The sequence below is a fragment of the Nothoprocta perdicaria genome, unplaced genomic scaffold, assembly GCF_003342845.1.
Source record: "Nothoprocta perdicaria isolate Ctin4 unplaced genomic scaffold, notPer1 scaffold_6, whole genome shotgun sequence".
NCBI lineage: Eukaryota > Metazoa > Chordata > Aves > Tinamiformes > Tinamidae > Nothoprocta > Nothoprocta perdicaria.
The window spans coordinates 4,819,735-4,847,001 of NW_020455865.1; the positions used below are offsets into that span (position 1 = coordinate 4,819,735).

Here is a 27,267-nt window from a genome sequence, read left to right on the forward strand (position 1 = left end):
TGCTGACTATAAAGGTTTTAATATCCGTATAAATAGGGCACAGTTACAAAAAACTGCAAGACTGGAGCAATGGAATTTTGCCTTAAAAATCTTTTGAGGGAAGCCTTGCTCTTCATAAACACACATAACACACAGACTGCAGGGGGGAAGGGAGGCGAGAGCACACATACACCATCTTGCCTTGAACCATTCAGTACAAAAATAGCAGTAGAAAGATGGTCTCTGAATTGCTGGCTGATCCCTTGGTTGTGCCTTAACGGACTGCTAGGGAGAGGCAGATTGCACCTTGCACTGAGAGCAGAGTTAATGCCCAGAAGAAAGTTTGTCCCCTCTCTCCACCCAGCCACAGCTTCTCCGGCTGAGGTACAAACTATAAAAATAAAGATTTCCACTGCTGAGCACTTGTCCCCAGCCAGGATGCTCTAGCAGACGGAGCCGGCAGGGTGGGCACGTGGGCTGCTCAGTTTGAAGAGCTGCTCTCAGATTTCTTTACATTCGCTGTGCTACCGGGTCGCAAGAGTTCAAGGGGATCTTGCTGCTGCTGTGACAGCTCAGTTTACAACCCTGCCCAGCACAGGCCGCCCTCCCCTTCCCAGTCCTTGTTACGAGCTCTGCCAAGGGTGATGCCTTCTGTGGTGGACATGAATCAATGTGGCGCAGGTCCTGCAAAGGGAGGCATGGCAGGGCAGGACCTATCTCTGCACGTGCCGGACAAAGGCCTGCACGAGCTGGAACAAGGGCTCCTGCCCCTCGGGACCCAGCTTGGAAGCAGACTTGCCCTGGGGAGAGGGGAGAACCCCACTGGCGGGTGAAGAGGGGCCGCCGCGGCGGAAGTACCGAGACAGGCTGGAGAGCAGCGTACTCTGAAACGAGAAGCAGCCAACAAGTTAGTGTCCTGGTGTCACAGAATTATAGAAGGTTGRAAGGGACCTCAGAGGTCATCTAGTGCAACCCCCCTGCTCACGCAGGGTCACCTAGAGCACAGGGCACAGGGCTGTGTCCAAGCGGGTTTTAAAGATCTCCAAAGAAGGAGACTCCACAATCTCTCTGGGCAGCCTGTGCCAGGGCTCGGGCACCCTCACTGTCAAGAAGTGTTTCTTTAAGTTCCTGTGGAACTTTTGGTGCCTCAGCTTGCGGCTGTTTCCTCTAGTCCTAGCGCTGGCCACCACTGAAAAGAGGCCGGCCCCTCCTCCTCACTGCCTCCCTTGAGGTATTTATAGACACTGATCAGGTCCCCCCTCAGCCTCCTCTTCTCCAGGCTGAACAGGCCCAGCTCCCTCAGCCTTTGCTCATATGGCAGATGCTCCAGGCCCCTGATCATCCTYGTAGCCCTGYGCTGGACTCTCTCCAGCAGCTCCACATCCCTCCTGTACTGGGGAGCCCAGAACTGGACACAGTCTCCAGCTGTGGCCTCMCCAGGGCTGTGTAGAGGGGGACGATCCCCTCCCTCGACCTGCTGGAGACGCTCTTCTAAATGCACCCATTGGCCTCCCGGCCCCAATAAGGCGCCCGTGGCGCAGGGACAAGCAGCAGCGGCTGCAGCCCAGGGTGACCTGAGGGGAACGGGCTGGACTGGGCAGCTGAAGAGCTCCACCCACGAGCCATTTACACCCGGTGGGCAGGAGGGAGGCAACAAGCTGCTTACTAGCTCCGAGCTGAGCTCCTGCTTCATGCGCTGCTTGTCACGGGGATGCACGGCCGGATCCCTCAAATACCGAACAGCCTGGGAGATGAGCAGGTAGAAACAGTTTTCCATTGTAAACATGAGCAGAGACCTGTGCGAAGAAACACGAATCAGCAGGAGCCAAGGAGATCAGTACACACACCCTTAGAAAGGCTTTACACACTAAGTGCATGGGAGGGTTCACTGCTACTGTTCAGATCTGCTCAAGCAGAGAGATCCAGAGCTACAATCCACAGAGAAGAAATGCCCAGTGGCCAACAAGGAAGTCTGATTTAATGCACTGATACGTGAGCACTCTGTTTCTTCAATGGTTTACCCAGGATGGGATGGCTTTGCATAACCTGCCCCAAAAAATCTCTGCTTGCTTTCAAGAGATTCTGATGGGCTATTTGAGCTCCTTTCTTAAATTCAGGGTARGAAGCTCAAAGGCCTCTGAATCTTTGTTTTGACCTGAGGAGCACTGGTTTCTGCTCCTCAGTCGTGACTAACTAAAGGAGCTGAAAACTTACTTGAGGGTTTTGGTTCCCTCTTGCATATTCAACCCTGCAGCTTGAGGGAAAGGTTCCTTCTTCTTATCCAGCTTAGAGAGAAAAAGGAAAAAAAAAAAAAAAGAAACATTAAGAGACAGGAGATAAAAAAAAAAAAAGATACTCCCATTCCTGAAAACATCAGCTGATGGGTGCCCGGACATCACTGTAACTGTTGTGCTCTCCCAAACAGAGAAATGTACCTCTCCCAACATGTTAAGGGCTACATTAACTGTGGCCAGGAGGGTCCCAAAGGATGGTGCAACATCTGAATCAAAGGCTGGTGTGGTGAAACTCAAAACGAAGAGCACGTTGTACTCAGCAAGGTCCAGTGACTGTAGGGAAACAAGAAAAAAGAAGAGTGTGTGACTCCAGAGGCCATGAGTTTGCTGTTGTCATAGAGAAATGAATACACTGTCTGTTTATCACACTTTTTGCATGGAAAACTTGCAGCACTGAGGTCAGTTCCCAAATCTCAAGTATATAGATGGAGAGAACAGAGCTGTTCAGAACTGCTCTGCTCAAGTGGAGGGGAAAACAAGGATGCCTTTTCCAAAGAGTGACATAGTTCCCTTCACACTGAGCAGTCCCTGATTCCTGTGGGGATTCCTTACGTCTTGCCTTCCGGCTCTGTGCAGAACGGACTGAGACAAAAGCGGGGTCACTCTCTCAAACACTTTACAGACCCAGGACATGATCTGGGAATGCTGAAAACTGCCCCGTTCAGAGAGCAGTAGCTCTCCTCTTCCTGTACCTGATCAAGGAGGATCTGGCAGACGTCGGGGGTGAAATGACGCAGGGCAGCAAGACATTTGCTGAGGATTTTCAAGAGGCTGTACTGCACGGTGAGCAGCGCCTTCTGCTCGGCCGCCTCCGACTCCGGGCTGGGAGCTTTGCATGAGGCCTGCGGGTTCCGCTGCACGCGGGGAGTCACGCTCGATGGAAGGGAGTCACCGTTTTTTGTCTGCAAAGAACGGGGAAAAAAGCAGAGAGATTTGAATACAGATATCACTGCTTGGTATGAAAGCAAGTGCTCTCAGGAAAAAAACGTTAATGGCAAAAAGAATGAGGAAGTGGGGCATGTAAACTTTTGGAGCTGCTAGAAGCAAGAGAATTCATCATTAGTGCACATCAGGGGAGGCACTGCATTGCAGGGATGCAGCTGCAGAGGCTGCTGTTCCACATTTTGGGAAAGGATCCTCTAACCAGCCTGAGCCATAGTGAAATGGCACACGACAGCCCATCTGCACCTCACGCCCCCCTAAGGATTCCCCAAGAGCTGTATCGCTTAAGCAAATTAAATCAAATTGATGACACCAGGTCAATAACATGTCTTAATTCATTGGAAATGAGACCTCAGGGAACTGCAGCAACAGAGCTCTCTCACTGCACCACAGGCAGGATATTATCTAAAATGATAACATCCCTCTTGCAGTAATAGTCATTTCTGTAGGACTGGCCTACAGAGTCTGGAGTTTTTAGAGCCTAGTCTAATTCTGTGTAAGCTTTTGCTGTGGAGAGATATCACTTCTAACTATTAAACTTCCAGTTTGATGAATCCCAGCGTTCACCACTGGGAACAGASCCTGGATATGAAGTTATGAAGTGTATTTGCTTTTTACGGAGAAACATGGGTGTGGTTTAATGTCCCCATTCTCACCTGTAAGTAGTGCTGGAGCATTTTGCGACTATGCAAGAGGGAGGTGCAGGCCTGACACAGGTAACACAGATTCACCTAAAATACATAGGGTGTAGGAGAAATAATCTTGTAAAAAATCAAATCCCATCCATATCATCAAGCACTCATTGCATGCATCAACCTAACAAGACCAGATTATACTACTCTTATAACCAAAGTTCCATTTGGGGGAGCCACAAAATCCAGTTCAACAGAACCTCTCAGCTCCCCAGCATTTTCTTGGAGGCATATGGCACTGAGGACTGAGAGGAAGACATTGATTTCCCTGTTAGAATTCCAAGCAATCATATCTCTGTTCCCAACAATCATCTTTCCTAACTCAATCAGCCAATGCAGAGGACTTCCTTTTACAGAAGAGATTTATTCAAATGGACTTCAATAACTCCTATTAAAAGAGCAGTAATAAAAAGACCAGGTAGCATCATTTTCTCTTAAGCACACTCAACTCCCTGCACTCCAAGGCAATATGTTACCCAAAGTAGTATCCTGATTCCCACCTGTGTATCCCTCATAAGCTGTGGAAGATGAAAATGCCACTCTTTTGTGAAATTTGAGAGCTGGAGAATGAAGCCAACAGTGTGATCAGCCTCTTCCAGGCAGGCCAGGCTCTGCACTGTCCGTACTGCGTTCAGGCACTGGAGAAGGAGAAAGAATCAGGGCACTGCCAGTTAAAGTGCAAAAAAAGCCTCTTCCCCTCTCTGGAAACAAACGCTGAAGATAAGTAAACTTGACCTTAGCATAGAAAAAACATCTTGACCACATGAAAGCAGCTGGATAACACAAGGGTTCTCAACTCCTGGCACACCACGTTCTTAGGCARGGATCAATGCACTTCCCAGACCCGCTGCCATATGAGAAGGCAGCTGCTGGTCCATGGAGTACACACTTACACACAGCACCTACCTGCACACACAACTCCACCACATCTGCACTGACAGAGTTTGGTCAAGGCGTGGGGTTCAGCTTTKTAGGTCATGAGCGCCTGTCCAGCTGCGTGGGGACTGAACCCTGAGCACAGCATTTTTATTACCTGAGTACGTCTGAACTGAGATCATTTCTAAAAACAGCTCTCAATCTTTTTTTTTTTTTTTTCTCTAAAGCAGATGGTCACAAACCAAGTTCTTGGCAAACTGTCCCTTTTGTTAGCACACTGAGTACCTATGTACATTAAGCAAGAAACAGCAAAGTTGTTATCCTGGGAATAAAAGGTGTACCAATGTTGAGCATCCATGCTCTAAAAACTATCTTAGAAGTTATTCCTGCCTGACTTCATGGCTTGTACGCTATTCTCCTTCTCTTACTATTTAATTATTTCCTGGAAAGTTTTCTCAGATTATGTCTTTTCAGTATTTCTTCACTTTCTGACTTGTTTCCAGAACTACTGTAACACAGAAGCCAAGAGAACTGCCTCAGAGGAAGTATTAGACACACCTGAAGAATCCTCTCTTGATGGACACCCACAAAGTCCAAGGCTTCTGTCAGGAAGTTATATCTAAGTGTCTTAAGAAGACGCTCCATCAATGACATGGAGAGACGATAGACCCCAGGCCAAGAAGGGGCATCCAGAGACTTTCGTGATGAAGCAGATGTCTGAAGAGACCCAAAAACAAAACAAAAGACTTATTTCCATTGCTGCTCAGTGAGACAGAGGCCACAAACCTTTCCAAACATCACAGAAGTGCCCAGACTCTAGAGGCAGATGCTGCTGCCCTGCCAGGCCCTGTAGGCTCCTCTCCAAGGACAGAGGAGAAAGCCAGGCAGGGCAGAGCTCTCCTGGGGTGCCCCCATCAGAAGCAGCAGCACCCACCTGAATGGCTCCATTGGTGCTCAGCTGGTACACACTCAAGAGGGGCAGGCAGACGCTCTGCGTGACACCAGCTCCAGCCACCGCTGCTGCCCCCTGAAAGACACAGAACAAATTACTGTCGAAATCTGCCTGTCCTTCCTCTCTCAGACCAAAGGGACTCCTCTTGCATTAGATATTTCTGCCCTTTGCATTGCCACCCTTCTTTCAGCCACACACGCTTCTTAGAGGCTGTTCAAAAATGCAGTGTCAAGAAAAGCAAGACTGTTCTTACTGCAAACAGTAATCTGCATAACTGTACCACAACCTCATTGCCATATCACATATCACACATATCATATACCATAYATCCAGTATATAAATAATCTTCTGGCTCTGAAAGGACCCTGCTTTCTCCTGAAATCCTACATGAAGTTGACTTGGCAACAGGTAAGTGATGCTTTACTGCACCTAATGAGAAAGCAGGTTCTAACACTCTGCTGTTTTAGCTGGGGTGGTTAATTTGTATTGCAGGAAAAGATGCTGGGGAAAAATGTTTCTTCTAAATTACAAGTTTGCTCTGGCTGGCTGAGTTCTTCTATCTGAGACATCCTTTAGCAGRAAGAACAGAAAAAAACAGGCAGACATTCACACAAGACCTGCTGCCTGGCAGCCTCTAGAGAAATCTTTTATCTACAAATCATTGTTCAGCTGCATAGCAGAAAATATAACGAGATGTATGGCTCCTATTTAAAACACACAACTATATGYTCTCATTTCTGTGCATCTCTCACCTGTTGTGTCCTGGCTAAGGTCAGCAGTAAATGCAGTGAGGCCTCTGTGAAGTGCAGGTTTTGTTTAACTCTCAAGCTGATCTCCAGGGCAGCAAAGATGGTAGGAAGCACAGGGACCTTCCTAGTTATCTGTAACCAGTAGTCCCCATCTTCATCAACTTCACAGAGTTCTTTGGCCAGATGCAGACCCAGAACACATACCTAGAGCGAGAGGAGGAGAACATGCTATAGGTTTTTCAYGTATACCAAGAAAAAAACCTCCTATTAACACAATCTGAAGTGCAATCATTCTCAAGGGCTCTCAATTAGTGCCACAGCTGAAGAGCTCACATAGCTGACACAGGCTGAATAGACATGAAGGAATTTTGAGGCAGCAACCCCTGAAGTTTTCYTTGAAGAGAAAAGAAATACAGCAAGAAAGCAGATGATGGGTTCTTTACCCCGTCACGCTGGTCCTTGTGTTTGACTCGGGAGGCATCATCTGTTTCCATGCTGTCCTTCTCATCCRTAGCATCTCCGGAGGTCAGACTGTTCCGAGTCTGGTCAAAAAGCGCAATGACCTCATCCTGGAGCGTTCCACAAACACTGAGCACCAGCTGGGAATACTGAGGGATCTCGTTCACTGCGACACACACAGCACAGCAAACAGTGAGCACAATCCTTGGACTCTGGCTCCCAGTTTAACTGATAACATCGCTGGGGCCACATTTCTTAGCATTTATTCCATTGTCATTTCAAGATTTATAAAACAGAGTGTAAGGAACTGTGATTATATTACATGCTTAAGTTTAGCAGGACATTATTACAAGATTAGATGGTCATCTGATCGTAAGAACATGGACTTTCCCTAAGAAGTTGTATAAACTTATGACATTTCACAGCGCAAATTTGAGRGTTATGGGAAGATTATTCCACTAACTGCTCACTATAGCATCTCTTACATATTTCTCCAGATTGCTGGTACACAGCATGGGTGCAGACCATGTTCCAAGACTTCTTATAACATTAAATTCTCATCAAAAACACAAATTGCACCTCCTTTTCCTGGTATTCCTGAACAGTCAAATTCACTAGCAAACAAAATCATTCACAGATTTAAACCTCCTAATTTTCTATTTGAATTATTTCCCAAAAGAGATGGGTTTGCAGAACCCAAGCAGTGGGATAAGGACTCCAMAGAAAGGCAAGCTGTTATCTACCTCTATTGTCAACAGCACAAGTGCCTTTATCTCTGTTGCACAGCACCTAATCCAGATTCCAGTGTCAGTCTTCAAGAACTATTGTAATGTAAAATATCCCACCTGTGAYAGATGTAATGACTGGACTGTTTTCTGTAGTTTGTACATCCCCAAAATGCATCCCCAAAAGATTTTCCTACACTGGACGACTCATTATGTCTCACAAGTAATTTGTATCAAAATATAAAAAGCTGTACACTCAGCTCTGAAGTGACATTACTTGGGTGTCTCACACTCGATGAACTATTTTCACAAATATGTAAGAACTTAAACAGCTCTGAGATTTCTCTCTCCTTCCCTTTCGAACTGATCAAACATAGGGGTTATTGCTGGGAAAAGACACGACAAGGGACAGACAGACACACACTGTGAATGACAAAAGCTTTGAAAGGAGCTAAAACAAGTAAGAAAACAAGCAAAGGTTGCACAGATTGGTGACTGTATTCAGCATCCTGCACTACAACTAACACCATGTGCATTTTTATCTTGGAAACACTAGCAATAAGAGTGTATTCAGCTGTGGCAGCCCTGCTCTTGATACTCCTCCACCACCTCACCTTTCATCTCTTTCATTTGCAACACAGTGATGAGAGCTGAGAATACTTTGGCTTTGGTCTTCTCCATCATCTGCTGATCTGCCTGTAGTACTCCCTCCAGAATCTGCGTCAAGGAGTTTATGATTTTATCCACAGAACCCAACTCGCTGACAATAAAAAGGGAGAGCTCTTCAGATTAGACAAGATCCCTCAGTAAATATATTGGCTTGACTGAACTGTGTGGATCATAGGTGATATGATCGACACAAATAAAAGCAGTTCTTCCAGGTAAACTTTAAGTCATCAGCTGAATCTCATTAAAGACATTCCACAATAAAGCAAGAATGCAAGACTATCAAAAAAGCCTCCTTGACACACTTGCAAACAGGAAGTCAAACCATAAATATATTGTTTGACAAGAGATTTCATCAACAAAATATTAATATTGCCACCCCAAAGAGAATCCCCAAGTAAGGCATCAGTTTTCACTTTCCTCCACAAATCACCAAGGGAATCTCACTAGAGCAAAACACTTGAACACAACCTCCCAAGTTTTTTCTATTTAGCTGTAACTAATAACAGCCCAAACAAAACACCTACCTCTTCCACTGTTTGAGCAGGATCAGAAGAAGAGTACATAGCATGGATCCCAGCTGCAGRCAGGACACTGACATGGGAACCAGGAGCTAAGAAAAGACACCCCAAGAGTTATAGTTGTTGTAGTTACAGGTAAGCCTGTAACACCAACACCACCCCAAACACCACCACCAAATGACCAGGTTTGCTTTTCAACAAGTAGCAGCATCGTAGGATCCCTGGTCAGGACCCTCTAAAGGGCTGCCCAAGAATTTTAAGAAAGAAACAAAAAAAATAAAAATAAAAAACCCCTGATCAAATCAGGGAGAGAAATTTTGATTCACTTGATTTTGCAGAATTTAAATTTAAAAAGTGTGATGGCATGCAGCTGCAGAAATGGAACTCCTCTTCGTACAAAGGGGATGAGCAACTGAGGATTGGGATATTTAGGAAATAAGAAGTACTAGCACCTACCAAAACCTTGGTCCCATTTAGCACATCCAGAAACAATTGCTGGTGGACTGCAGAGTCAGTGAGATGCATTATATCTGCCTAGGATGCACAAACATGRAGATAAGTTAAAATAAATGTAACAAACGATGCAGTTCTTCAAAGAAACATTAATTAACAGTTGACAAGAAGTTGACAATAAGGGATTTTCCTCATAGTGCATCTCTATTGCATTCGACTCAGCAAAATCTTCTTGGGATCAGAGAATTACCTAGAATTTCTATAAAAATTGTTCACCTCCTCCCTCCTTTGCTCAGACAGACAGGACGCTCAGTTTGATCAGACAAAACACCACCTACTCTAACTATTCTTTTGTATGACACTTGTGCCAGCTTGTGTTGTAAGTGTATGTATAAAATAACTTTAAAAAAAACAACAAAACCAACCCACACTGGCTTCTTCATTATGCCCATATGTATCTGACCCTGAAAATTTGACATTACATTATTCAGAAAGTTAATTTCAGGTCAAGCTGAAAGGTAAGAGGAAAGAAGTCCTAAAGTAGCTCTTACATGGCTGGTAGAAATAATCAGCAGCATCCTCCAGGCTGAGATCAGCATCTGATACTCTGTTAGGGAGGTACAGCTGCTGCCTTCCGTCTCTGCCATGTGGTATGCCAGTAATTTCACATATTCTGACCAATAAGCAAAGCGTTTTTTGGTGGAGAAATTCTTCAGCGTGTCTTTCAGGGACTGGTCCAGTGAGCCCCTGATCAAATCAAAAGGAGAAGTTACCTTCATTTATTCTTTGGTCAGAAAATATACTCTTTCTGAGATTCAGGCAGGAAAGTCAAGTACACAGCTTGCAAGTGAAGATTATTCCATAAAGCAGACCTGAACAGGAATCCCCCGTTTTGCATTAAATGTGAAGAAAAAAGATGAATCCCGAAGAAAATGCATAATTGTTCAATTTTAAGCAGAGATTTCAGTTGCTTCTGACTTTTCAATAGAGCAAATGGCAGTTATGTCTGGGAAAACAACCCAGCTGGGAGAAAATCAGGGAAGTGTATTCACCAGTCACTACAGTAGGTGCACTTAGCTTAGTTCACAGTTCGTTTTAATAAATAATATTTATTTTCATTCCAGCATAAAAGGAAAATACTACGGCTAATGTTCCCATCTACAGGCCACACAGAAGCATTTTCTGTGTAACTAATGATTAGAGGAAATTCRAATGTATGATTACCATCTGTTCAAAAATCAGCGTTCCTCACAGGTTTCCATAGAATCATGTGTACCACCATAATAATACTCTCAAAGCCAGCATGGTCTCTCAATATTTAACACACTCAGCTTAGATAATTAWAAAAACAACTAGAATGAAGGAGAGACTATCAAAGACTCACTTGACAACATAGTAGATCTCCAGGCAGATGATTTTCATGATTAAGGCACACGTGTCCAAGACACTGAGCTATAAAAAAAATAAATGTAAGATGTGAGTATCTTACTCTGCAGGGTGAACTGAACTCTAATTTATCCCTCCCCATTCACTYGAGGCAACTAGCACTCCAGTTAGAGAGGCAACAAAAACCTCATGGATTCTTCWGTGCAATCCATCAGCCTGAGCCATGACTAGAAAAGCATGAGTGAGATTCTTTTGCCAAAAAGCACACAAAATATAGTACTGATATGCTCTATGCAGCATATTTAGTGTATATATATATATATGCACATTATGTTCTTTATAATATAATATATTGTATATTATAATAATATATCTTAYATTGTAATGAATAAGTCATCACAGATGCTAGGGCCATGTTATTTTTGTTTCCTACATTAATAAAGAGCAGAAGATTTCAAAAATTAGTCTGCGGCTGTACAGCGCCAGGAAGTGTATGCTGCAACTCCTGCCTGCGTTGAAACCAACTGATTGCATCTCTTTTTAGAAAGATGTCRGCAACACTAAGAAGTCCACTCCAAGAAGCACAAAACTGCCTTAATTTTGTTCAGACGCAACTCACCTCTGACGTTTCTGAAGGGGGAGGAAGTGTCCCAAAGAGAGGATTAGTTAAGTTTTCCCAAAACTTTGGCCTGAAAAATATACAAAAGTAGTATCAGTTATCCTTCCCATGGCACATGCTTAAGCCTCTTGTCTGTACCACAAATTACAGAAAATACGCTTGAGTTAAACATAAGCTCACTGAACTCCATAAAAGAAACCGTATGAACTACATTCACTTCTGAATATGCACATACAGGCTTCTCATCCTTCCTCCAGAGCCTACCACAGATGTTAAGKACAAAGCCCACACGTCGCACACCCTTAGGAAGACACGCAAGGAGTGTGACACACAAGGATTTGGTGATTGTTGCCAGAACGCCTGATGAACTGAAGAAAAAGTGTCAGGAGGAAAAAGAGGCAGCAAAGCAGCTGGGAGGAGAACAACTCACTTGGTTCTCAGCACTAACATGGCGCTGTCTCGGCGGTCCTGCCACAGGGCGTGCAGGAAGGCGATGGCAGCGCGATGCAGGAGAGGAGGGCACCAGTACCTCTCCTGTTGCTTGGAGTCTATCAGCTCTAACACGACTTGGAGGCAACTCCACTCCCCTAAGCTGAATTCCTAAAGCAAAAGGAAATAACAGAAGTTACTTCTCCACAGAATTACTATGTAAGCACCTGCAAAGCACTTGAGAGAGCATTTGGGAAAACTGATATTGTCCATGTTTCTCAGTCTTCAGCTTTTCAATTGACTGTTCACTGTCAAGAGTCAAGAAAGTGGGCAGGATTGATCTCTGGTCTGTCCCAATTTAGCTGCTTATATGTTAATTCAGCATCTGCTTTGAGACCTTGGGAAAAGCTTCTCTTTTGTTGTAAGAAAAGGTGAAGCTGGGATAACAGCACACCCATCACCTGTAAGCACGTGCTGCATTTACCTTTACATTAGGTGCATAGGGTTATCTGTTAGACTGATGCCATAAGATGATGATAAACATATTTTAGACTAATTTACAATAAAAAATTGACCAGGCTTCTGCTATTCTACCTTTGACCCATCACTGCCGTCCTTCACTTCCAAGTTCAGGAACAGTTCGATGAGCCCAGGTTGTGTCTCCACTGCAACCGTGAGGAATTCCAGGATCATGACTTTAATGCGCATGTCCTCAATCTTGCTCTGCAGGCGGGTCAGGAAGGCATCACGGATGGCAGCAGCATCACTGCCAAGGCAGGCATACACCGACATGGGAGCAACCTGTGAAAGGAAAGAAACGTCAGGAACGTGATCAGCCAAACTCTGCTGAATGCTGCTTCCTTCTGTCACAAGGGTGAACTGCATTTCGAATTGAAACTCCAGAATATGTAATACTGAATCGACGACGGGAAGTGAGGGGATGCAAAAATAACAGTTATTTTCATTAAGCAGAAAGAAACTTGCAAACTGATCCAAAATAACCTCTTTGGCAATTCTGCACTCCACTTTATTTCACAAGGAACATGGCAAAACTAAAGATTTCCGTTCATGCGGCCTTCAATAGATTTGTATTACATACTCTGACAAATGCACCTGAGGAAATCATCCCAAAGACTTYCAGTGTCAAAATTAGTCAGAAGAGAAAAGCAAGAAAGCACTCGAGTAAGCTTTATGTTACCGTAGCCAGTCGTTTGAGCAACTGGATGGCCAGGCGTGGAAGTGCAGGGTCATGTTTGTGATAGATGTATTTGGCCAAGACAGCAATAAGATTGTTTCCATGAGCACCTGGAGAAAACACAATTAAAACCAAAGAGGAGAATCTGAAAAAAGATGCAATTATTTGCCAATTATTTAAAAGGTGGAAGGTGAAAATTGGCCCAGTCTTCCAAAATAGTAAGACATGAGCCCAGTCAGAAGTACTAACGGTAACTGGTTTAGTAAATGCTTCAGCCTGTCTCATTACAAAGCTGCAAAACCAAACCATGATTGTTTTATACTTCAGAAGCTGTCTTAGAGGGAAAAAAAATGCCTTAGAGAAGGAAGAAAGGGCTTTAATCCTGATAATTAAATCCAGAGAGCATTTTTTTGGAACCTCCAAATGCCAAATATGTTTGTAAAGCAACATATTCTGATTATCTGCATATAACAGAACAACAATGCTTCCTGGAGATACATACCGTGCTGAGTAAGTGCCTGTTCCAAAGGTGACACCACGCTGGAGGGGGGTTTCAACCGGATGACATTATTGGTGACTGAGAAGGCCAGCTTAACTGTTTGTATCAGCAGCTGACCTTGGCCTTGTGACTCATCACTGTTTCCAAAAGAAACCAAAATAGGTAATTGAGGTGACAACTGACATTTATTATTTGCACAACGTTCAAAGAAAAAAATCTATATGCTGTCAGGCAGGGATCAGAAGGCATCTCAGTCTCTCATATCACTACAKAACAGCTGTTGGAATACAAATTCCCCCAATACACACAAAATATTTCCAGCCAGACCTGAATTTTCAATGTCAGACAACAAAAAAAGAAACAGTCTGACAGCCTATTGTCACTTTCTTTTTCTTATTCTGGATCCAGAGATTTTAAATCGGTTAGAATAGAGGTAGAAATATTTCCAGAACCAATCTCTCAGAAATTATAATGTTTCCAAACAGGATGAAGGAATTAAATTGCTCTAAGTCATTAAGATTTTCCTTTTCAGATAAACATAACTAGAGAAAAAGACAAAAAAAAGGCTTTTAAAATACATCTCACTTTCCTCTTAATAAACCTGGATTTGCTTCCAATCATTTGTTGTGAAAGAACAAAAATTGCAGACATTCCCTGAAACTACCCACTGGCAAATTTTGCTGTGTCTGTGTGTTGAGTAAAGTTGGTTAGGAAAAAGAGAGCAGAGAGGATGGATTCAACTACAGCTAAAGCAAAAGTTTCAAGTCTCAGTGAGAACCACAAGGAAATTAATATTCTTAGTAGAAAAGCCAAATAGAAGGTTTGTCCCCCAAAACAGTTTCCTTTGGTTATCTGCTGTGTTGATGCCCATTTCAAGCACTATCTATTGCTTCTTTCCTTGGGCTAGTGAAGGGATAAACACACAACTCACCTGCTAGACTGGGAAGCCATTACCATATCAATAGTGTCCACCCCAATTCCCATGATGTTAATGACCGCTTGCCCCGCTTCAGTGTTGGCCAGACTGAAGACGCACAAGGACTGAAGGCTGGGGGCGTTGCTGTGAGACAAAAATGACACAGGACATCATAATTAGAGCAGCTGCAGCATTTTCTCACCTAGCACCATGTAAACTACCTCCAAATTTCTATATTCCTCCCAGTACCACTATTTTYTCCCTTCCACTTTCTTCAGAGTGGGTTTAGCAAGCATGAAAGTGGATGGGAACCTGTCTTGGGGAACCTACCTGCTCACTGCTGTTTAGAACACCTGCTTAGGGAAGAGAAATAGGGTTCACTCTGTCCCTAAACTTTTCCCACTCTCCCCAAACTCTGTAATGCAGACAAGTGCTAAACTCAGCGCCACACAAGCACACCACTTTACTCTTAGAACTTAGTTAAAAGATGAAACCAAAAAAAGGATAGTAACAGAATCTTCCTGCCCTGTAAATGAGCTTATTGCAGACTGCAAATCCATCATCTGTCTTACCTGCTGCGAGGATCCATCTCAGGGCATAAATTGAGTATTGCATGGATCAACTGCAGAATGAGGCACCCTAAAACAGAGAGTAAATGACTACTTGTTTTCAAGAAAAGCYGCTGTCAAGCTCCTAACATTTTTCGAACAAAGTCACAGCATCTTGTAATAGTGATAATGCACAAAGCAACCCTCCAGTGGCTTCCAGAGAAGGTCTTATAAAAAGGAGGGGGAAAATAAAATCAACATTCTCTGACAGTTGATCCTCCCTTCTATCCCCAAGAAAAACCCTGTTGTCCTTACCAATTTTCTCTCGCACTCCGTGGGAGTTATATCGCCATTTGTGGTAATTTGGTAACATCTCCTTCAGGACAAACACAATGCAGGGCACAAGGCCTTGACTCTGGGTGCTACCAAGTTGCCCCTAGTAAAAACAGAAACATTATTGTTCCAATTCTGGTTAAAAGGACACAAAAGCTTTTGTAAGAAGACACTTCAGTTTCTACTTCTCTCTCTAACATAGGATAACATTGTTGAGCATGAAGATTTTTAGATTTATAAATTTACATGTGGTATATTCTCTGTATTATATTCTCTAGTTATATTCTCTAGTTTTGATTCCCAGATGAATCAAAAATGGTTTTTTTTGTGAGAGAGAGTGACAGACTACAGAGAAAACAGAAAGACCAGCAAGAAGAGGAGGGTGAGCTAATTTCTCCCAAAAAACTCCTGTTCCACAGGACATCTGCTGTGTTTCCCATTCCTGCCACAACTGCCTATAGGTGATTTCACATGTAGACCACTCCAGAAGCACTCACCCGGACAAGYGTCGTGATGAGGTTCAGGAAGGAGATGGTGACGCTGTACTCGCCTTGAGGCTGCTCTATGCTCATCAGCAGGTTTCCGTAGCCCCCGGCATTCATTCCTTCTGCACTGTGGAATGAGCAAGGGAGATCATTGGATGAATAGCAGGAAGCTGCTGCTTCAGGACAGGCAAAGCACATGTATAACCTAAATTACTTCATCTGCTACCAGCTGCAAGAAAGTATGATCSCAAGTAAGAAGGGGCTGATTCAGAACAACATAGATTTTATCAGCTTTAAGGTACTGCGTTTTGCCTCTCCTTGGGGCTCTATTCTCTCTTTTGAGTAGATGAATCTTAGTCTTAACTCAAAATGTAGCATGCTCCCCCTTTGTCCAAAAATAGATTTCTAGTTACTTAAGTATCTTCTGTCAGGCAACTAACAGTAGCATGCAATGCAATCACAACAGTACAAAATAACAGAATCTGTGGAGATGAACATCCAGATTCCGCACTGGGAAAAAGGATTTGCAGCTTTTTATGAAAAGTTTAGGCAAAAAAAAAAATTAAACGAATAAATGATTACCTAATCATATGATTCATACTGGACACTGGATTGGCAACAAATGGCAAGAACCCTGTGTGGTGAAGGTCAGTCCAAACCTGCAAGTGAAAAAGTACAGATATTCCCTCTTGTTCACACATAGATGCTCAGTAGTACTCAACTCTAGAAAGCTTAGAAGGTCATTTCCTTACCTTGGCTGGCATCCGAGCAGCCAGTACAGTCAAACAGTTGACACAAGAAGCAATAACATCCACAGGGGGGGAGATTACAGTCGTTAGCCTAGGAAAGAGAAGTACTATGTGTAAAATGCACTGCCATCAGTTATCTAGTCTGCATATTACTGTTTTCAACAGAAAGGTGGATTTCTCCCTGATGCATTCACGCATAAAACCTAATCAGATACAATACAGATATCAGAGTCTAGGCTTTCAGTCTAGACTTGCTGCCTCTGCCTCATAYTTGAATCAGAGCAATCTGCTGTGACAGGTAAGGGGTAGCAAAGCAGCAAACTGTCACAGTGAACAATGATTATGGAGCAAAAAATCCATTCCAAGACAATTAGCAYTGAGAGGAAAGTTAGTAAGTACTGATTGTTTTATTACCAGGAAGGTACTGCTCTAATGGCAGCCTTTATTCTCCTTTTGTGTAAGTATAGCTACCAGTGTAGTACGTCTTTAAATAGATAAAATTGTACTACATTCAAGAAGAGAGTGAGAGGTCGCCCTGATGCATTATTATAATTAAAGTATTAAACAGTGTGTAGCAAGTCTTGAGATCTGAACACCAGTCTTGCAGAGTTCCAGCACTAAGATAGACTTTTTGCAAAGCTCAAACCGGTAAATGATCATTCTTCTTCTCAAGAGCCTCAGTTGTCAGTGACTTACCTCTGCAGGAGCATGTAGATTCGCGATGTGATCGGCAGGAGACAATCTGCTATTGATACATCAGTGCTGATGACTTTATGAACGAGATCAATGATTGGTTTTACCCTCTGGCAGTGCTGAATTACATCTGGGGAAAGAATATTAACATTAGAATTAATCCCAATTAGACAGGCATTAAATCTGGAGAAATGCACATGACTCCCTTTGCACATCCCCTGAATGTATTCCCATAACACAAAACATTTTTATTTTCATCTGTCTACATTTTTTGTCATCTAAAATTTATCTCAACCCATATACATGTGCTTACCATTTTCCAATGAAGTTTACAGAATTATAATATAAATACAGGTTTCCAGGTATTGGAATCAATTAACAAACATACTTATCTCTCTCTCACACCCTTAGTTCCCCAAATGTCCCACCTGCTGTCGATACAACATGGAGCAGCATCTCAATCTCACAGGTGAAGAGTGTCCAGCTGCTGTAGGAATATTCCCACCGCACCAAGTAAGCCCGATCATCCAGCATCACTTGGCCTATTGTTCCCTGAGGTATCCGCAGATTTGTTTGGCCCAGCCCTAAGGATTGAAAGAGGAGGAGAAATGAAGTCATGAATTCCCTCGTGAGTTAGATGATGACCGTTTAATGAATTAAATCCTCCAAACTTTAATTAAAGGTTAAATGCAGTTCTCCTACCAAGGGGATAAAGGAGCTTTGGAGCCTGTCTTCGCCAAAGCGTGCCATCTTCGTGAGAGATCACATCAGGGGGTTTATGCTTGTACAGTTCAATATAGAACGACATTTTATCCAGGAAACTGTATACCTGCCCAGAGAGAGAGCTTAAAGAATACAGCCAAAGAACCAGAACGTTCCAAAAATTAATCAACCAGGTCATTTTTATAAATAGGTAAGGGGTTTTTGGCACACAAAATATCCTTCTAATATGCCAACCCTACGAAAACACAGTTTGTTATCTAARGCTGCAACTGTAACATGCATTTGTAAAGGAAAGCAAGAAGAGTTTCACACAGCACATTCTTCCAAATCTCTTCCAAATGCTTAGAGATATTCTATACCTTTTTTGCAGTAGATTTATCTGACACAAGGGCCTGGAGCAGCTGAAGGAGAGGAGTAAGAAGATGGGGGAACATCCCACACACACTGTCCAGGATAATACCAAGACCTGCAGTTGGCTCCTGGTGGTGGAAACAGAAAGCAAATGTCTTATTACTTCAATATATATATATACTAAATGGTTTTAGGATTTTATTATTTTTAAGCTGTACATTTAACATTAATCATGCAAAAAGTACCACTCCAGTCCTTGCACAGACTAAAGCATGAGGCAGTGTGCAAGTATAATGCAGGAAGTAAGACTATAATGCATGACATATCATCCTGATTCTGTGGCAACAACAACAAMAAAAAAAAGCATGACRCTTTTGCCAGCAAGTTAGTTCAATCCTTGCAACCCCAGCTCTAGTTTCAACTATCACCTATAATAAAACTTGTTCCAGTATCCTTCAAGAGTAAAGCCAAGGCTGTACCTAAAAGGCAGGAAAGGGCAAAAGTAAATCAAAGACAGATACAAATGAAAACGAACTCCTCAGGCCCTCCTAGACACTAAGTAGGATCAGGCTGTTCTTTTCTTAACAGGATCTTTCTTCTTATTGTGTTTTAAGTCTAAGGTAGGTACATCAAAAAGCTTCCAACACACTCACTGTCTTCCAGAAGAGCTGAGGAATGCTGGAAGCTGCCAGAACTTCACATGCTGCATCAATTATATCCTTCAAAGAAAGAGAGGAAGGAGAAAACAAAAAGTTATTTTATACAGACAGCTTTTACCACAACCACATTTTGTCACATCCTTGGAATCTTAAGTTTCCATGTTTATTCACTAAAATGGAATTGCTTTCTCTATTCAAAAAGGAAAAAAAAAAAAAAAAGGAAAGATTTAGAACATGCAAATCCAGAACAGGCAATCGGGCTAACACGACCCTCATTAACAACGAATGGACTTGCTAAAAATGACCATATCCACCACATTTGGAGAGGCAGTATGTATGAAGTCTTCCCAAACTTAGAAACTGAGCATGGATAATTTCCATTCTTTTGGAAATAGCACAGCGGCAACTAGCTTCAAAACTGCAACACATGTTATCTTTCATTATCCATCTGTGGTTTAATAATACAGAGGTGTTCCTTCAGTTTCCATCATGTAAAGAGAGGAGGAAATATAGTAAATCAATCTCTAGAACTATGTAAATCACAAAGCTCGCTGTTTCAAGTGCAAAATTAACATTTCACACAGGCAGTTACCAGTTACAACAGGTTATTTTACATTAGATAACAGACAAAATGAGTCTTGGATGCTTACCTGCTGATTGCCTAACGTATGCAATTCCAGTGATGTCAGGACAAAAGAAAGTAGACCATAAATACACATGCAAGCTGTGCTGGCAGTACACTGGAATGAAAGAAGGCACAAGATCATCACAGGAACAATTGTAAAGTACAGAACACACTGTAGCAGCCCTCAATCTCCTTTCTGGATCTTGAGTACACCAGAATAACTGCTTCCTTCATACCTCATTGCTGCAGTCAGCAGAGAGGCAATAAATCAGTAAGCAGTTATTAACTAAACCCTGAATAGCATGAAAGATTTCACAGAACTGAGAAATGCTGCCACTATCACCAGAAACTTCTTTAAAACATCATAAAAAGAATTACTTGGGTGTTCAGAGGAATAAAAAGGCTTTACTTTCCTCAGGTCCTGCCTAAAAAGTAGTTTAGTCATATACTGCATTATCTACTGAAACCATACAGAGAAAACAGTGCACAGTGATATTAGYTAATAATAAAGATCTATAATAGCAGATACATTTAGGGAGGCAAATCAACAAACGTGATTAAATACAGTCTGTTCTGCCCAAAGSAGATATAGCTCCTTGAGTTTTATTCTTCGGGCATAAAAATCTGTTTAATTTCAGTTTGATTTCTGCTCTTCACTGAAACCAGGTGAGATAAAATGTCATCACTTACTCTTTCTTTACTACATGCTCTGCTTAAAAACAGATTTAGATTGAAAGAGCACTGGTCCAAAATCGTTTGCTTCCAATCATGCTTTTTACAGAATCACAGAATCACAGAATATTCAAGGTTGGAAGTGACCTCTAGAGATCATCTAGTCCAAACTGCAGGAATTTACTTCRTTAGTAGTTCAAACAGCCTAAAAATAAGATTTTAAGAAACTCACATTCTTCCCTCCACTGCTCAGCGATCGGAGCAGTTTTGTCAGATACTGGAACACATTCARCTGGATAGCAGTGCTGCCCATTCTCCTGATCAAGTTTGTTGATTCTTCAGGGTTTATAGTGTGACGGAGCAGAGCCCAGGCCAAGAGCACGGGTGCATGATGTGAGACATCCCCCAACTGCAGCAGCTGATTGTCCATTTCCTGCTCAAAGACATGACAGAAACAAAACAACCAAATCTGTCTTAAAACTTGTGCTTAGCAAGTATAAAGCTGATTGTGCCTTAGCACTAACCATCACCTTTMCTTTGCAGATAACTTTTTCAGACATGCAACCGATCAAAATACACATAGTTGCAGCCTTGATCTAGTTCTCTGCACGGTTCATCAGCTCATARTTGTTTTAGTCGCAGGTGTTCTCTGTCCTGCATATCCCAGACAACTCAAATATTTATTTTGCTTCATCCCATTCTGGCAAGTTTGCACCCACTATTTCTTTGCTCGCACCTTTCTTTGGAGAAAGGCGCAAGGTAACTCAGCAAGCATGTGGAAGAATTTCCTTCTTATTTGCCCCAGAATGTTATGTAGATGTTAGTCCTCTCAGTCAGCATGACCAAGGATCATGAATTTAGGGATATAATCTGCTAACAGCACTGTTCCAGTAACTACACTAAGTTCCATACTGTAAGGCTCATTTTGCCAGGGGCTCACCTGGTGGATATGCTCATTATTGGCTAACTTGTGTTCCTCTGTCCTGTCATCCAAAGCRCGCTCATGGAGGGAGTCTATTTCCATGCCTTCCACCAGAATAAGGGCACTGAAGTATCTGAAAGCAGGAGTTAAGAACTCAGCATGAAAAAGAGACATAWATAGCCCGAGAACAATCTATGCTATGCCTTACATAGTAAAGTGAAGATATTATTCCCACTTTTGTAAGCAAACCCATGCTGCTTGAACTGATGCATCACAGTTAACAGTACAGGCAACTTCATTTCACCACTAGCCAGTCTAACAGTTAATGACCCTGGCTCTTCATTTCTAGTKTTACCAATGACACATTAAAGCTAGTACACATATGCCTCTCTACTTCACAACTACATCTTCATTTTGCCACCCATGCCTGCTATGACCAGAAAAGMCAATTTTACCCTCATTTTGCCCTCAGCTACTGTATTGCTCCACACACACTGCACAAATGTACATGGTAATTACCCAATACGGTCCACCAGGTGATCCATGCTTTCATCTACCAAGTGTCTGTTTGTCTGTCTCGTGCCGAATCCTTGTTCCTTGAACATCTTTGCAAACGCCAGCAGCTCATCAGGTGCCATTTCAAAGTATGCATAATAGAGGAAGATGACTTCCAGGAGCATGGACTGTTCACGGAGGCATTGCACAAACCAACGGGAAATCTGACGTTCTGTCTGCACAGGAAAACGTCCTACTATTATATGTTGAAGTTCACAAAGCAGTCAAAGCAATCWGAAACCTTAAAGTGTTGAGGCATTTCAATAGCTTAGGTAGTAAGTGGCTTGCACCTATGCCAAGAMAACCTGCTCTTCTGTCCCATTGTTAATACAGGGTGTATGGATGCAGAGAAATGGATCTGTTGGCCTAGTACTATCAATGGATTTGTTACATGGAAGAATATATTTCAAATATCTCCTTTTGCTCTAGAGCAAAAGTGTGTTCCCTTAAAGGATTTTTTTGGGGTTTCACAGACCAGAAAAACATCCTTTTTAACTGCTTTGGCACATATCCACTATCCAGAAAACCATAAATAAAGAATTTACAATAACAAGAAAAAAAATACCATGAGATTTCCATGTGTTTCCCACGTAGGAGCTTCTGCTTTGTACAGCTCTTCAAAYTGCTTCCGGTAGTTAGGAACCAATTCCTTGTCCAACTTTTCAATACACTGAAAGTATTGTGCCTTAAAAAAAAAGAATACTACTTATACGCAAACTCCTGTGTTTATTACAGCCATAGGTGCTCAATTACTGTGTAACTTACATATTTAGCCTATGCACCAAGATTATRCCCAGGAAAAGGTTCCTGTACTCACTGTATATGGGTGCCTCTCATCCTGAAAATAAGTGAGTAGGTGGAGGACACAGCGCAGAATGCAGATCCTCTCTTCATAGTAATAGTCAGCAAGCTGTGAACGAACAGTGTCATCAGTAAAAATAGGGATTCTGGATCCTCTCTCATATACTGCCAAGGCCTTCAGCACAACAATATACAGCGCTCAAACATTGCAATAGTTGGAGCTCCCTCATGCTTTTGGGCAATTTTAAGTTATCTGAAAAAGTACTTAATTAACTTCAAAAAGAAATGAATAAAACACGTCCATGGGGACATGACTATAATTACACTGCTGGCTGAGAAAGCCCTGAAGAGACATGATCTTTCAAAAGAGGGGCAGATGTTCTCTCACTTCTCATGATCCTCAGTCAGCTATGACCATCAGTGCCCATTTGAGAGTGATCACTTCATATAACAACAAATAAACTTGCAAGCTTTGGAAAACTTGGGAGCATACGTCTGGCTAGCGAAATTTCCTTGGCAATAAGCCTGAAATTTCAATAGCAATTACTAATGCTATTCACATCTGCATGTCCATTCCTGTTTCATAAGCATCTTCCAAACTTTGCTGTTCATATGAAAATAATTGCTTAATTGTTCCCAGCTCTTCTGAATTTATACAAATTAAGCTAGTTCTCTGTCACCAGATCTTTTCATAAGAAAATACAAATGCAAATGACTAACCTTCAGCATGAGAGCCTGACTCTGCCTTTCATCCTGAAGAACGGTCTGTAAACAAAGCACAACAAAATAAGGAGCTACCAAATGTAGAAATACCTGCTGATAAAATACACACTCACAAAAAGAACTGAAAGCAAAAGAGACAATTTTTCTTTCCATTTGTTTCGGAAAGACAGACTTCAAAAGTACAAATACGAAATTTCCATTCATAACTAAACGTTTGCTCTTCTACTCATTCTCCTTTAAAAATCTGTAGCTTTCATGAATTCTGCGACAGAGGGGACACAAGTCCTCACAATGAAATCTGAAGAAAGCAGAATGAGGTACTAGAAAGTTAGGCTTGGTAATTTGGTTATTTAGTATCACATTTCTTACAGAAAATGCATCTAGGTGTTACAGGTTCAGAGAAGACAAGCTACAAAGCCATTTCCAAACCAGTACTCAGACAGTATTCATCAGTGAGCTACTGGGATTAAGGAGAGGTGTGCAGTAAATAGAACATAAATGTGAGCTACAGACCTTCAAGGAGTCCCTTGTCCCTCTGTAATCTTCCTGAAGATAACACTGTAACAGCTGCACACTCTGCTCTTCATCCAGACCCTGAAAGATAGAGATGCTCTAAAATGAATAAAAGGCAACTAAATTCATTAAAGACCCACTCAAATACTCAGGCAGCATTTCACTCCACAGTAATTTCCTAAATATATCAAAAGAAAATTTTTGCTTCTCAGGTTATTACTTGCTTTAATCAATATTTTTGTTTCTGGTCTTGAAAGACCGAAAGAGAGTGACTGCCCCTGAAAAGTTGCCCTCCCCTCCTTTTTTAGATTACTCAGAAAAGCCAAAGCACCTCAAGGTTAATAATCCCTTCAAAAAAGAAAAAAAAAAATTGACCTGAAGTGCCAACATGTAACATATAAAATCACCTTTAAGATTACTTTAAATTGAAATGAACTTAGCTTGCCTCTATTCAACATCACAAAGACTTATTCAAATAGCAATTCTAGTGACAGTGTAATCAAGTGCAGGAATAAACAAATAACCAGAATAGCACCTTCACTCACCAAAAATTTGCTGACCCTCAAACCTAATTCTTTCAGTGGAGCAGCTACATCTTTATCAGCTTTTATTTTTTCTGCTGAAGTTGTGCTAAAGAAAAAAAGAAAATTTTGTCATTAAGAATGCATCAGTCTCAAAAAATGAACTAAAAAGGTTTCGTTTTGAATGTTCTAACTTAGTTTTTGTTTCAAAAGCCTTTCAGTATTTAACTCAATGCTATTTTGTAATCTTCCCACCAGATGAAATTCAGCGCTATTCACTAGTTTATTACTATGATAAATGTAGAATATATTCATTTCTTCTTTTCTACTGAGGGAATCTGGTTATCTTTTTGAGATGACCAAATGTCAATAGGAGACACTCTGGATCCCTGCTTGCATGTAATCACTGTAGTTTAGCAGATGCAAGAGTTCAGGGCTACCTAACAGTCAGGAGAGCAGAAATTGTTGTTACTTCTCTCTGATGTACATTTCATGCCCCAAAATATTATTTGGATAGAAGCACTGTGGCTTTTTACTTCTCTCCTGAAACCACATATCATGCAAGAGAGTAGAAATCTATATTTATGTGATCACAGAGAAATATTTCACATTCTTCTCCATATATTAGTAGCTCCTATTTTAGAAGTTAGTTTCTAAAATCAGACAATGACTATACCTTGGAGGTTTGTAGTATGAAAGGCCCTCTAAGAGCCTCTGCCAATGTTTGTTCAATTCTGCCGCAATCTGAGCCTAAAAAAGAGACAAATACTACTGAGCAGATTCCTCGGCATACACTGTGAGATCTCAGATTTTCTTAATTTAAACTAGGCAAAGCAGTTCCACCACCACCACCACCAAGAGACAGGAACAACACGAGACAAACAACAAGAGCATCTATGATTCAGGCTCTGACTCGAGGTGCATTTTGTACAGGAAAGCTCGCTGCCTCGCCTTGTCACGGGAAGGGGGAGGAAAGAGAAGGCCATGGACTAGATTCCGAAACACATTTGGATTTCCAACCTCTGGGCACATTCTTGAAAGCACAGGCTCCGTCCCAGAAAATAATGAAGCGGGCTGTACCACTCATGAATACCCCAGGGCAGCCAGTCTAGAAAGCAGCACTTGTGTCCGCTTCAGAAAAGGAACCACCTTTTCACATGCACCCTTCCAGGAAGCGGTTCATGAAGCAGCTATAAACAAGGAGTGGAAGAATAAACAAGGAGTGGAAAAAGAGGAAAAAACAAATCACTGAGGAAGAGGGAAAAGCGGCAAAATGTATTTTCACTAGTATTCAAACAGCTGCACAAATGATGCACTTAAGCCATGGAGTCCATTCAGCGACAGGCAAACCTGCCTAGCAAGGCACAGACTTACTGGTTCTCTTAAAGCTGATCTGCCCAGAAGGATGGTCCACAGTTCTCTGCTGCTCCTGTAAGCAAGGGGAAAAGGTAGAGAGTATTTTACTAATAGGCATTGTTTTAGGTTTATATCTAGCTTACCCATTTTTAAAGTTGCAATTGATTTAAAGCAGAACACATTAGAGCAATATAAGGAAATGTGTACATTTGTATTAAGAAAACAGCACATTTAGAGCAGTTTCTTAGCTCAATCTCATTTTGCTACTTGGATGTTTAAGGTTACTAAAATGAAACACAATTAAAGCAGAGAGCAATATTTTATTCAAATACATTTGTTGCTCTCCTCCTAAAAAAAAATCCTTTGGAATAGTTTTCTCCTCCACTACAAGTGGAAATAAAACTGGGTGATGTGAAAAATTGCAAYACCTTTACATAAGCAAGAATATTTGCCTCAGCTATTCAGATTATTAACTCTGGGCTTCTTGTTTCTTCCTGTTTCCCTAGAACTTTGTAGGGAAGCCAGTTTGTGCTATAAGGATCAAATATACAAATATATACAGATCAAATACTCAGGCATTTGCGAAACAGAAAGATGAATCTCCCTGAAACAGCCCTGCAAAAAGTTGCTACCCAAAGAGAACAACGCAGGAACCTGGAGCTAATGGAGTCTTAGTATCTTCTAAAAGTCTCTTCAAAAGAACTCCCTGTGGCAGTGAAAGTCATCTGTAATTTCTGACATATAGTGCTATTTAAAAGGATTACACACWCTGTAATTTTCAGCAGAATTATCAACGTAATTTCTAAGGATGCTAAGGAACCTATCCTGGAACCTGCTAYGTTCCTGGATAGTTGGATGCTTCTCCCTGTGTAACAGCTAAAATCCCTCTCCTGCRCTGGACTTGCGTCAAGGGGCTGAAACAACTCCCCAGCCCACAAAAGCATTGAAAGACCTCAATTTTCCACCCAAAAAAGCATCACTTTGCAGAACACACCCTCAATCCTGCACACCCAACTCATCTCACTTTCCCTCCATCTACCTTCTCCTGCAATTAAAACCCCACTGTSAGCTGCCAGTTCATTAATTAGACTGTAAGAAAGCTAGGCAAGAAGTTTTAATGCAGCCATACGTAATAGTGATGCTTCCAGCCCTATTAGTGCCAGTAAGTGTTAATTAGGGTTCTAGGAACTTTCCTTGGTCTAAAAGCACTACAACACATTGCAATAACCATGCACAAGACTTGAGGACGACACCAAAGTATCTCCAGACCAAGATGTCATCAAAAAGCCCCAGCTTCCTGCACACGTCTTCCCCACCGCCGCTCTTTTAATGTGGTATTTGCAAAGGGGTCAATCCCTCAAAAACACAGGGATCAGCCCCGGAGAGCGGCCCGCTTCACGGGAACAACGATGTGAGTTGGACAAGTGGCAGATCCTGCCACAGCTTCACCTCGAGGCAAGACCTTGGCTCACGGCCCCCGCTCTAAAGAGCAGCTCTGTTACCACTTAATTCTGCTCATGAAAATAGTAAATGAAAYAGAAAAAGCTAAAAATAAGGAATAAGTCATGATGCCGGCTGAGGGGGTGCTGCGGGTCGAGGTCTGTCACAGATGAGGGGGTTGTCTCCGTCGGGGGGGAGGCGCAGCCTGATGGATGTCACCCGAGGGGGTGTCTCGCGTGGGAACGG

The 27,267-nt window shown here is 42.2% G+C and overlaps 1 protein-coding gene across 1 annotated transcript in view; it reads right to left on the minus strand.

Annotated features, from left to right (window-relative positions):
- NUP188 (nucleoporin 188) overlaps positions 1 to 27,267 on the minus strand; it is a 27,617-nt gene continuing 350 nt past the window's right edge. Inside the window, exons 2-44 of the mRNA XM_026049265.1 lie at positions 25,600 to 25,654; positions 24,902 to 24,975; positions 24,250 to 24,334; positions 23,705 to 23,785; positions 23,189 to 23,233; positions 22,485 to 22,577; positions 22,233 to 22,352; positions 21,632 to 21,843; positions 21,131 to 21,245; positions 20,423 to 20,623; positions 19,544 to 19,633; positions 18,888 to 18,953; positions 18,243 to 18,362; positions 17,863 to 17,989; positions 17,589 to 17,744; positions 17,164 to 17,290; positions 16,471 to 16,558; positions 16,301 to 16,377; positions 15,731 to 15,845; positions 15,216 to 15,336; positions 14,925 to 14,991; positions 14,368 to 14,496; positions 13,440 to 13,573; positions 12,941 to 13,047; positions 12,337 to 12,543; positions 11,744 to 11,913; positions 11,314 to 11,383; positions 10,693 to 10,760; positions 9,860 to 10,055; positions 9,312 to 9,389; positions 8,862 to 8,947; positions 8,283 to 8,428; positions 6,928 to 7,109; positions 6,488 to 6,688; positions 5,718 to 5,810; positions 5,342 to 5,500; positions 4,408 to 4,545; positions 3,872 to 3,946; positions 2,966 to 3,175; positions 2,415 to 2,546; positions 2,194 to 2,264; positions 1,646 to 1,775; positions 1 to 863 (exon numbers count right to left, since the gene is read on the minus strand). Coding sequence (XP_025905050.1) covers positions 693 to 863; positions 1,646 to 1,775; positions 2,194 to 2,264; positions 2,415 to 2,546; positions 2,966 to 3,175; positions 3,872 to 3,946; positions 4,408 to 4,545; positions 5,342 to 5,500; positions 5,718 to 5,810; positions 6,488 to 6,688; positions 6,928 to 7,109; positions 8,283 to 8,428; positions 8,862 to 8,947; positions 9,312 to 9,389; positions 9,860 to 10,055; positions 10,693 to 10,760; positions 11,314 to 11,383; positions 11,744 to 11,913; positions 12,337 to 12,543; positions 12,941 to 13,047; positions 13,440 to 13,573; positions 14,368 to 14,496; positions 14,925 to 14,991; positions 15,216 to 15,336; positions 15,731 to 15,845; positions 16,301 to 16,377; positions 16,471 to 16,558; positions 17,164 to 17,290; positions 17,589 to 17,744; positions 17,863 to 17,989; positions 18,243 to 18,362; positions 18,888 to 18,953; positions 19,544 to 19,633; positions 20,423 to 20,623; positions 21,131 to 21,245; positions 21,632 to 21,843; positions 22,233 to 22,352; positions 22,485 to 22,577; positions 23,189 to 23,233; positions 23,705 to 23,785; positions 24,250 to 24,334; positions 24,902 to 24,975; positions 25,600 to 25,654 — 5,188 coding nt within the window. The 3' untranslated portion in view covers positions 1 to 692. The remainder of the gene's footprint in view (positions 864 to 1,645; positions 1,776 to 2,193; positions 2,265 to 2,414; positions 2,547 to 2,965; positions 3,176 to 3,871; positions 3,947 to 4,407; positions 4,546 to 5,341; positions 5,501 to 5,717; positions 5,811 to 6,487; positions 6,689 to 6,927; positions 7,110 to 8,282; positions 8,429 to 8,861; positions 8,948 to 9,311; positions 9,390 to 9,859; positions 10,056 to 10,692; positions 10,761 to 11,313; positions 11,384 to 11,743; positions 11,914 to 12,336; positions 12,544 to 12,940; positions 13,048 to 13,439; positions 13,574 to 14,367; positions 14,497 to 14,924; positions 14,992 to 15,215; positions 15,337 to 15,730; positions 15,846 to 16,300; positions 16,378 to 16,470; positions 16,559 to 17,163; positions 17,291 to 17,588; positions 17,745 to 17,862; positions 17,990 to 18,242; positions 18,363 to 18,887; positions 18,954 to 19,543; positions 19,634 to 20,422; positions 20,624 to 21,130; positions 21,246 to 21,631; positions 21,844 to 22,232; positions 22,353 to 22,484; positions 22,578 to 23,188; positions 23,234 to 23,704; positions 23,786 to 24,249; positions 24,335 to 24,901; positions 24,976 to 25,599; positions 25,655 to 27,267) is intronic.